The following is an 11,697-nucleotide window of genomic DNA, read 5'->3' as shown; positions in this document are numbered from 1 at the left end:
AAAAAAAAAAAAAAAATATATATATATATATATATATATATATATATATATATACATATAACTTTTTTCAGAGGCTGGCTTAGAATTCTACAGATAGATCATTTTTAGTTAACCCATTTAGCCCCTTTAGCATTTGGAATTTTGTTCATGGGAAACCTCTCCAGAGATAATTAGTTCACATTCCTGCAAAAGTTTCTCAACCTTGACTCTAGTGACATTTTGGACCAGAACATTTTTTGGGTGGGAGCTGTACTGTATTTAGCAGCATCCCAGACCTCTACCAAACAGATGCCAGTAGCAGCCCCCTGACCCAGTTGTGACAACCAAAAATATCTCCAGATCCTGCCAAATGTCCCCTGGGGAGCAAAATCCCTTTTAGTTTAGAACAAGGTAGAAAAGGGATACGTGTCATACACTTGTGGATTCACTATGTACATTTTGGCAAAGAAATATCTTAGGGGAGTAAACTCTTCCCAGAAAAATGGTTAGCTAAAAATTCATTCCCAGTTTTCTATAATAGCATTTGCAAGGCATAATGCATAAATAACCAGATACAAAAACAGTAAGTCACATGTTTAGAATGACCTTAGCTTTGTTATTATGGCCAAAAAAGTGCTGTCAATTTCATCTTTCCTGTTCCCCCAAAACAGGACACCTATTCTTGAAGTATTTATTTGGATGTTCTTTCTTTCTTTCTTCTTCTTTTTAAATGTGATGGCCATGTGAGAGTGTTTTTAAACCATGAAGGATACATGGCAGGGATTGAGAAAAAGTGAAGAGATTGGGAAATTCATTCTGCAGTTCTCTCTTTGGAGTCTGGCTAGGTGCATTTTCTTTAGATATGGTGCCTTTAAGCCTGAGATTCAATAATACCCTCTCCTGTCATGGTTTAAGCAAAGGTTTCCTGTGAATTCATCCGGTTTATGTTTGGATTTGGGGAGAGCCTATTTCAGAATACCAGAATTAGGGGATCAAGACAGTGTGCTGAGTCTGATCTTCTCAGTACAATTTCTGTTCTAAATGACTCTCTGATTTGAGGGGCAGTACTGGAACTTGCTGGGAAGTATGAAATATTCTTGTCTGATGGATAGGGTTAGAGCAGACAGGAAAAAAAAATGCCTGAAAATTTCCCCCAAGGGTGCCCTTTGTTAGTATCCGTTTACTTGGCTGTTTTCTTTATGTTTCTGCTGTTTTTCCCATAAAATTTCCTGTAAACATTGCCAGTCCATCCTATCCTTACTGCTTTCATTTTTAATGTGACAATTGGTACATTTCGCAAAATAAACCAGCCACTCTAAAATGTGACGCATGATTCGCTCTGTTGGTACAAGAGGCTGAAACTGGGTTTCTAAGAAACTTGCATGGTGAATGAAAAGGCCGTTTGTGGAGTGGTCATGAGTACCTGCTATGTTATTATGAGCTCCAAATAAGTCTTTCTGTACACTGACTCATAAATAAAATCTGTCAAAGATAAGACCTAAAGCGTTTTTTTTTTTTTAATGCAAACCATGATTTTTATAGAAAAGGTCTGTTTTCCCTGGTTGTCAGTACCTTTGCATGCTTAGAAAACAGGCATTAGTTTAAGCTTCCACTGAGCATTTACAGATATGTGATGCCAGCCAATTTTCTCTTGGTTCTCACCTCTCAGCTTCCTATTTGAACAGAAGCCATCTTCTGTGCCCCCACCAATTTGACACTGGCAGCCTCTACTGTAATCACTACTTATCTCTCTAAACTGCTCTGCATTCATTTATTCATTCATTCAGCCTACAGGTATTAAGCAAGACATACCTTGGAGATACTGTGGGTTCAGTTCCAGACCACTGCAATAAAGCAGATATCTCAATAAAATGAGTCACACAATTTTTTAAAATTGCCCAGGGCATATAGAAGTTATGTTTGGACTAGACTGTAGTCTATTAAATGTGCAAAGCATTATGTCTAAAAAAACAATGTACATCCATCAGTTAAAAAGATTTCATTGCTAAAAATTGCTAAGCACCATCTGACAATGCAGCGTTGCCACAAACCTTCAATTTGGAAAAGTTGCAATATCTGTGAAGTGTAATACAGCAAAGCACAATAAAATGAGGTATGCCTGTATTTACTATGTCCCAGGCTCTATTCTAGGCAACAAAATCAAGGTGTCCTCAACTCTCTTGAAGCTGACACTCTAGAGGGAGAAATAATCAATAAATACATTCCATTAGTCAACTTGACTGCTGTAACAAAATGCCATTGATTGTGTGGCTTTAAACAACAGAAATATATTTTCTCACAGTTCTGGAGGGTGGAAGTCCAAGATCAGGGTCTGGCTGATTTAGTTTGGGATTTAGTTTCTGGCTTTTACAAAGCTGCTTTCTCATTATGCCCTCACATAACCTTTCCTCCATGTGAGCATGTGGATAGAGAGAGAGCAAGCACTCTAATGCCTCTTCTTATAAGGACACTAACCCTTTGACGTTAGGGCCCCACCCTCATGAGCTCATTTAACCTTAGTTTCTTCCTTAGAGGCTCCATCTCCACATACAGCCACTTTGGAAATTAGGACTTCAATATATGAATTTTAAAGGGACACAAACATTCGGTCCATAGCATATATAAAGACATTTTTTAAAATTACTAGTTCAGATAGTGATAAGAACAATGAAAAAAAAATAGAGGAAAGGAATAGAGAACAGTTGGGGCAGAGATGGTGGTTGCTACTTTAGCTAGAGACCTCTGAAAAGATGGGAAAGTTGAGTGAGATCAATAATGAGAAAGAGATAGTTCTAGGGTGATTTGGGGAAATAACCATTCCAGGTAGAGAGAATTGTAAGCGTAGTGGCCCAAGATGAGAGTGAGAATGACAGGCTCATGTGACAGATGAAGGTCAGTGTGGTTGGATCCTAGTTGGCTCTGGGGAGAGAGGTGGGCAATAGCCTGATTGTGCTCATCAATCTGAGGAATTCAAATTTTGTTCTCATTGCAGCAGAAAGCCATTGACCAGCTTTAGGCTGGTTAATGTATAGATAAGGTTCAATTTAAATGCTTAAATAGAAAAACTCAAAGGAATGTCCTACCCTTCTTTGGTATACATAGTAAATGTTCAACACATTTTTTAAAGTGGAAGGATGGATGTTTTCTTACATAGCAATTGACTTTAAAGTCAGATTTATTAACTGTAATTTATATTGAGTATGTATTCACTCTTAAGGCTGTACCATTCTGTGAGGTCTGACAAGCACACAGTTGTGGAACCACCAAGCAATGAAGATATAGAACAGTTACATCACTTTCCAAAATTCCCTCAGGTGTCTCTGCACTCAGACTCTTCCCCCAATCCCAGCCTTTGGCATCCATTATTTATTTTCGGTCTTTAAAGTTTTGCATTTTCCATAGTATTATATAAATGGATATAAAATATAGACTTTTGAGTTTGACTTCTTTCATTTAGCATAATTTACTTAAGATTCACCATGTTAAATATATCAGTAGTTCTTTCCTTTTAATTGTTTAGTAGCATCCCAGTGTATGGATGGACCACAGTTTATTAATTCAGTTGAAGGATATTTGGCTTGTTTTCAGTTTTTGGCAAGTATCAAATAAAGATGCTATAAATATTTGCATTAAGGTCTTTGTGTGAGCTCAAGTTTTCATTTATCTTCAGTTATTATGTACCAGTGGGATAGTTGGGTTATATGCTATGTATATGTTTAACTTTATAAGAAACTGCCAAACTGTTTTCTAAAAGGGCTGTATCATCCTGTATCTCCACCAACAATGAAAGAGTTCCACTTTCTCTGAATCCTTGACAGCTCTGATTGTCTTTTTCTTTTTAATTTGGCCATTTTAATGAGTATATATAGCCAATATTCTTTTTTTCTAAAATTTTAGAGGTATGGTAGGTATAGGTATGGATAGTAAGGAGGATGCAATGTGTAATGGTGTAATTTTTTCAGCTACATCTTTTTTAACCAAAAGACTATGACCTTATAATCCTTGTTGAGAGCTAGATCAATTTAAGACTCTAGTTCCCCAATCCTTGCTTGAAGACTTGTATAGGATCTAAGCTTAAAGAATTTACTCTTTGAAACCTGGCAACCTTGAAATCCAGCCCCCCTACACTCAGTGGGGTTCTCATGGAACACTTCTTTAGAAAGGTGACCCATGAGATCCTCTATTCAATATATCAGTGGCCCCTGAGAGATGAGGAAGCTTTTGTCTCCAAAACTCCAACCTCAGTCATACTATTTAAAAAAAGGAAAGAAAGAAAAAGGAAGGAAGGAAGGAAGAAGAAAGAAAGAAAGAAAGAAAAACTAAACTAAAAGTAGTAATTGACTTTTGCTAAGAGTATGGCAAGGTGAAGTAATGATCCCATGATCCCTGAGAGGCATTTTCCCAATCTAATCTATCCCGATAAGAGTATGGCAAAGTGAAGTAATGATCCCATGATCCCTGAGAGGCATTTTCCCAATCTATCCTGATATCAGTGAAATACTCCATCACAGCCCACCTGGTTTTGTCTGCACGATGTGTGGCTGGTCACTCTAGCCTTTCCCTTACCAGTGAGACATAAAGAAAAAAACATGATTTATAATTCTGCTGAGGAATTTGAGCATTAGGTAGCTTGTGGACTCCAGGGTATAAGTCTGAGCAGAGATGGCCTGTAAGTGTTTTTGATACCCTTTAATAGATCTCTATTAAAGCTGTCCTTCAATAGATCTCCAGAAGGATCATCCCACCTCTGATTTGTGAAGCTCTGATCTTGCCCAGTATTATTCTGTAATTGTTCAGTGAAGGACCCTGGAGAACTAGAAAACTCAGTGCTTTTTACAGCGTGTACAGAGGTATATCACATAGGTCCATAATCTCCATCAGTGCCCTGACTGAATCCAGAAAAGATTCCTTTCCTCACCTAGACCTAAATTGTCCACAAACTGTCCTTCTCTTTTCATGGAGAAAGAAAGTACTTAGCTTAGTTTCTACCTGAGGGCATGGATGCATGCCTAGCACAAATTATCCAGAACTCTCTATAAGCTGATCCTCTTTCTTTTTTTTTTTTTTTCTTTAGCTATACTATTTCATAGGAAACTGTGCTTCAGTTTCTCCTCAAAGTATTACTTCTTTTTTTTTTTTTCTTTTTTTTGCGGTACGTGGGCCTCTCACTGCTGTGGCCTCTCCCGTTGCGGAGCACAGGCTCCGGACGCGCAGGCTCAGCGGCCATGGCTCACGGGCCCAGCCGCTCCGCGGCATGTGGGATCTTCCCGGACCGGGGCACGAACCCGTGTCCCCTGCATCGGCAGGCGGACTCTCAACCACTGCGCCACCAGGGAAGCCCTGATCCTCTTTCTTGAATAAAGGGATAGATGCAATTTCTGTCTGTGTAACACCAGCCACCTTTATAAAGCTTGGTGCTATGGTTTTGCCTTTCTTTCAAGGAGCTTTAGAAACAATGCCCATGGCTTTTCTCTGCTATTGGTTAAACATACTATTACACTCACCTGGCCTAAGAGATTTTTGTGCAGTCAATTGTATAAGAGGACTCAAAATTGTCATTTTTTTCAGAACAACTTATTTCTTGTGGAATCAAAGACCATCAGTCTTCTGCATGATCCTGTTAACAGTTGATGGGCAACATGAGGGTGGAACTCTGTCTTCTCCAGACGTGTATGGTAGTGTTTGGTTAGCAGCCAGGCGTGCATCAGCTTCATGAATCTATGAATCTTCTTTTTGTTTTTCTGTTTGCAGATTTTATTCTTCACCGTACAGTATTGCAACCAACCGCATGATTCCACAGACACCCATCACGCCATTCATTGCTGCTTCCCCTGTCTCCACATACCAGGTATGTCCGGTTTACCTGCACCTCCCGGGAAAGCTTTCTTGCCAGGAACAGACTAGATCAAGACAAAAGGGAAACAGTAGGATTTTTGTTTTAAGTTGTCTTCCCTTTAGTCATATCTTAATGTCATAATACTCAAACTATCCATTGAGCCTACACTTTCAAGGGCTTGTTTGCATCTGTTTCACTGAGTGATAAAAATCCACCGAGCTTTCCATTCTTCCTGCTGAGTTTTCATGATTTTGCTACTTTCCAGCCAACATTAGTGCAGCTTTCTTACCACTGAGAGGTTATTTTGTGTGTTGTCTGTTATTTTGGTTGTTGTTCCCTAGGGTATCTTTTCTGAGAACACATTTCTGGCAACTCCCTGCACGCCCTCCAGGATATCGTATCATTGGCATCTCATTTTGTCACAATCGTTCTGTGTATCCATGGAAAGCTGCATGGATAGATGCAAGATCATTTGCTCCAAGAAATAGGGAAGATTATCAAAGGGGTAAAAGTAATTCCTACTTCCTCCTCTTACTTCATTCTCAGTTCCAAAGAGGCCAAAAGAGACCTCGGGGGTTCCACATGTTGAAACACAAGAAAATCTGAGACTCAGTGTGTGTCCTAAACCAGATGTTGTAGCCAGTTAGTAATGCTAAGTCCACAGGTGGATTGAAATAGCCATCCTTCTCCCTCAAACAGTGCTCCTTATCTTATTCCTTTGAGTCATCAAAGATATGATATTTCTCCCTGCTTCTCTTTACCTCATCTAGTTCTTCAGACAATTCTTCTAATTCAAAATAGAAAAAAATGCCTATGAATGCTACCAAGAGTGTTGAGTGTCACTGTTTAAAGCTTTGGAGAGAGAAAGAAAGAGCAAAAGTGCGAGTGTGTGCCTGTGTGTGTTTCCCTATATTGTGCAGATGGTGGGTGGGTGGGGGGTTTACAACAGGGAAAACTGTAATGTTGCTGACTGCTACGAATTCAGTGAAGTTTCACATTATTCATCCACTACATACGTCATAACAGGAGGTCCCAGCTGTCAGAGCATCATGCTTGAGACTATGCACTTTTTTCCTTAACTAATTTCCCCCGAGGCAGATCATTCTCATTCTGTGTCTGCACTTAGATTCTTGATACCTGTCGGGTGAGCGGAATAGACTTTTGTGTGAATTGCATTAGAGGGTCTCAGAATGGCTGATTTCTTAATTGCCTTTCCTTGGGACCCATGAGGCTAAGTGCAGATGCTGTTCAGTTTTTGTTCTTCCTACAGGCCTGCCTGGTTGTAATGTGTGTTTTTTGGTTTTTTACCCATTTTTTTCTAACCTTGGCCTCTGTTTCAGCCAAGACCACCCATTGAGCTCCACTGTAGAGCACTTTGGTGACATGAATAAAATCTCCACAGAACAGTCATTTCTTTTGGGAGGGTTCATAAGTGGAATTTAACTCTGGCTCTCTTTTCTCAAAAAAAGGAATTAGAGCAATTTCCTATGTTGTTGATTCTTGCTTTTCACCACTTCTTTTTTTTAATCTAAAGTTCATTGTCAATTTCATTGATGTGAGTATATTGAAAACAAAATCTTCGGGGCTCTCTATGTCACAATCAGCTCTTAGAAGCTGACTTTCTCATTTGGCTGATGGCGAACATTCAGAACACTTGGCTGGCTCATATACTCACTTTTATTTGCCATACCAATTACCGTGAGCGAGAAAAATCACAGACTTGCTTAACTTGGGTTTAACCCAAAACATACCCCAAAATTTCTGGTTGATCTCTCTAATTCTTCCCCAACTTTTACCACTTGGATTTATTTCCAAGATGGGATTACTTGAGAATATGAAGTTAGAACCAATGACAGAAAAAGAGGAAGTCTTAGCAGTCATGCTAAGTAATGCCTCCTTCCTTATTCGCCCGGATCTTCCCGGAAGTTGACCTATAAACAGGAGATTCCTGAAGCCTCCAAATGTGCTCTATGGCCCAGCCTGTCCCATGTGGGCACTACAGCCAGCTCCAGGGAAGTAGGAATTTGCTTTACATTGTACCATGTTTCAGGGACCAAATGAATCAGGTCCAAGAATTCCCTTTGTACCCTTAGTTTTGAGCACTAATTCGCTGTAAGTCAGGTGGACGCCACTTTCTTATGACCTAGTGTGACTCCACTGAACGCAAGAACCAAGTTCTCTCTGTGATTGCTTTCTTCTAATAAATGCTGTTTGATGCATAGGTCCAGAGTACTTCATGGATGCCTCATCCGCCATACGTTATGCAACCAACAGTAAGTGTTCTCAGTCACCTGAGGCTCGATGTTTCTATTATCCGAGTGCAAGCTTTTGTAATGCATAGAAGCTTTGGGGTAAAGCTTTTGTTCTATTCCATACCTCTTTCTGGCAGCCCTGTTTTCCAGATACAAAGCTGTTCCTGAAATTCTATAAAAGTGTATACAGTAGATAGAGTGATAGTGATGGAGAGAAACAGAGTTGAGAGAGGAAGAGAGAGAGAGAGAGGAAGAGAACAAACTTGATTGGAGGAAATAGCAATCAAACTCGCATGTTGCTGTCTACCATTTGTTATGAAAGGGGAATGTCTACTTCATGCAGAATTGTGAACTCTGGACAGTTAAATCCATTATAGGAGGAAAGCCTTTCTGTTGTCCTGCTCCTCCGGTTATGCTTTGTTTTCTTCGGATGCAGTTGGGTGTGCTTTGGGAACGATTTTGTGTGTCATGGCTAAGTGTTGACTCAAAGCAATATATTTGAAATAGGAAGGTATTTGTCTACTAATAGACGCAGATAGATAATAGATAGCAAGGTAGGTAGATGACTTTTATGTTAACTAACTAGAGCCATTCTCTTCTTCTTTTAGTGGAAAATTTCTTCCCAAAATATTCAAACTCTATTTTCTACTAGCTAGCTTTCCCATTTTGTAGTACAATATTACGTTAGTCCCAAGGGAAATAATATTACTTATTCCATTAGAATCCAGGCTGAAGGCTATTGATTCCATGTATCTTTGTCGAGGTCTTCCATGTTTTTGAGCTCTACAGAAGTACTAGCCAGGGAGATTTCAAGAGCCATATACTCATGGGAGTGTGAGACAGGGGAAAGATCCCCAGCGGAAAGTTGTGTGACAAGGTCTCTGGTGTACTCTCCTGGGTATGTTCAAATCTGTAACTTTGTTTCCTTTTCTGTCACTATACTTAGCATGGCTTTTGGAGAGAATCAAAACAGAATATGTGAAAACAGTGTTTGAAGTGTGACATGCTATACCTTATTATTATCATTAATCCTTATTATTGAATGTATTAGTTGTTCAAAGAAGAAGCAATGCTACATTTTAACCCTTTTCAAAGCTAAATATAAATAAGGTAGCACATATTAAAAACCAGGGAGTTAAATACACAGACATCTATTTCCTGGACTCAAAGGATCACAGCACCTGGCTTTCATATTTGAGCTTTGTCCATTTTCTTAAAAAATAAGGAACACCCCATGTTGCTCCTAGTGTTTTGATAGTTTGCTTTTTATTTAAAGAATAAAATATATGTAGCTTACTAGAGCAGGACTTTAGACCCTATTCTGCAGATTCCCTTATTTACTCTTATTCACATACCTTGGAGGCTTCCTGAGTTCATCTGATCTGTGTTGTGTAAATCAGATGAACACGCAACGAATCCAGGCTGTTCTTTTCCGTCCCAGTTGTGAGGTAGAATTCAATAGATGGAAACAACTACCTTCTAAAAAAATATTGTGTGTGTTTAAAGAGCATTGGGGCTAGCTTAGTCCTCACACTGAGGCCAAGCATCATCTCATCGTGGCCTAAAGGAATGCACATCTGGCAAAATCTAAATATTTTTCCAGATACCAAAGTATGTAAGATTCCATAGTACTTCTGGAGCTGTGAGGAGATGGGAAGATATTTGTATGTGTTTTTTTCCGACTGTCACTCAGGGCCTTAGCTAACTGTTTTATTAGCTTCTCCTTCTCTCCAGACCAGCTTCACCCATTTTTCGGATGTATTATTTCTTGTATATCTTCCCCTAGCAATAGTTGTGTGTGTGCGTGTGTTCATATGTGTGTGTGTGTGTGTGTGTGTGTGTGTGTGTGTTCATTTGTCCCCCACCAGGATCTTTCTTGCGATGGCTTCTGCCCCCTAATATCTTTTCACTTCCTCTGACTAGACTCTGCATGATATTTGAGCTTAGGTCACCCCCCTTAAGATGTAATGCTTGTGGCTGGGAGAGATTCCTGGGGCGCCCACCAACTTGTTATCTTTTTTTTTTTGCGTTACGCGGGCCTCTCACTGTTGTGGCCTCTCCCATTGCGGAGCACAGGCTCCGGACGCGCAGGCTCAGCGGCCATGGCTCATGGGCCCAGCCGCTCCGTGGCATGTGGGATCTTCCCGGACCGGGGCACGAACCCGTGTCCCCTGCACCGGCAGGCAGACTCTCAACCACTGCACCACCAGGGAAGCCCCCTTGTTATCTTTAACATGGAAAAATTGGCTAAACCGCATCATGGAAACACAGTTTGTAGCATCAGTCGTTTCCCTGTAACAGTTTTGCTGGTTGTCTTTATTGTATAAAGAACCTTTACCCAACTGGTCTTAGTTTCATCATCAAAGTGGGGTTGGTTAAATTAATCACTCTGTGATACTAAAACATAAAAATAATTAGGCAGTCCAGGGTGGAGAAATAAAATACCTGGATCTGAAGGGAAGGAATGAATGACATGGTGATTAATAGCATGGACTCTTTTTTTTTTTTTTTTGGCTGCGTTGGGTCTTCATTGCTGCACGTGGGCTTTCTCTAGTTGCAGCGAGTGGGGGCTACTCTTCGTTGCAGTGCACGGGCTTTTCATTGCAGTGGCTTCTTTTGTTGCTGAGCACGGGCTTCAGTAGTTGTAGCACGTGGGCTCAGTTGTTGTGGTGCATGGGCCTAGTTGCTCTGCAGCATGTGGGATCTTCCCAGACTAGGGATCAAACCCGTGTCCCCTGCACTGGCAGGTGGATTCTTAACCACTGCACCACCAGGGAAGTCCCAATAGCATGGATTCTTGGTTAGGCTCTTTGAGAGAGGAAAACCTTTCTGTTATAGGACTTTGGGCAATTAAACTTTCTGAGCCACAGTTTTCTCATCTGTAATATGGATATAATCATGACTAAATTATTATGGTTTCGGTTCATGAAATGAAGCAAGGCTTTAAAGCTCTTAAAATAATGCCAGACAAATAGCAAACACTCAGTAAATTACTGTTATCATTATTCAGTTATATGAGTAGATGACTGCACATTGTGCTTTAGATTAGCCCAATTATATAAAATGACTGTTGGTATAGGAAGAAGTTGAGAAAAAGCAATAATCACCCATTTCTACCACGTTCATACTGCTTATTTAGCATACTTTCCTAATGAGTTTGGTGGAGATAGCCTCTATGGCTATAAATAAGATAAATTGCTTAGATTGGTGTTTATCTCACTTACTTCCTAAATCTTTCAACACCTATAATAAAAATAATGAAAATAAAGGCCCATTGGGTACCTCCAGTATGTCAGTAACTGGAACCTACTTTACAAACAAATTCAAGGTGTCCATAGCTACACATCTCCAATATATTGCCCATAATAATGATTTGCTGACAACTTTTCTCCTTTCTCACGTTTTCCCTTCCACTGTTTTGAGAAAATCACACAGATAAGCTCTCTGTGTATAGGGTGCAAAGGCATGCTTCCCCCATCACTGGGAATCACACAGCCTCCTACACTGCAGCAAGAGCCCTTCAGGTTCTTTTTAGGCTCTACTCGAGGGCCCCAAGGTCTCAACCAGGCTTGTATCTGAAGAGGAAACAGTGCTTCATTCAAATCTTAAAGTAGAGCACAGTGCCTCTAA

General features: G+C 40.1%; 1 protein-coding gene across 3 annotated transcripts in view; it reads left to right on the top strand.

Annotated features, from left to right (window-relative positions):
• Nucleotides 1-11,697, top strand: part of RBMS3 (RNA binding motif single stranded interacting protein 3) — a 242,066-nt gene that overhangs the window by 133,713 nt on the left and 96,656 nt on the right. For 2 of the 3 annotated variants that reach the window (XM_007446812.1, XM_007446813.1), the window contains exons 5-6: nt 5,731-5,827; nt 8,038-8,088. In XM_007446812.1, coding sequence (XP_007446874.1) covers nt 5,731-5,827; nt 8,038-8,088 — 148 coding nt within the window. The remainder of the gene's footprint in view (nt 1-5,730; nt 5,828-8,037; nt 8,089-11,697) is intronic. The other variant, XM_007446814.1, reaches the window with a different exon arrangement.

Source organism: Lipotes vexillifer, unplaced genomic scaffold, assembly GCF_000442215.2.
Source record: "Lipotes vexillifer unplaced genomic scaffold, Lipotes_vexillifer_v1.1 scaffold1020, whole genome shotgun sequence".
In the NCBI taxonomy this organism is placed as follows: domain Eukaryota; kingdom Metazoa; phylum Chordata; class Mammalia; order Artiodactyla; family Lipotidae; genus Lipotes; species Lipotes vexillifer.
Note: the sequence above shows the minus strand (reverse complement) of the source record. Positions and strands in the feature narration are given on the sequence as shown.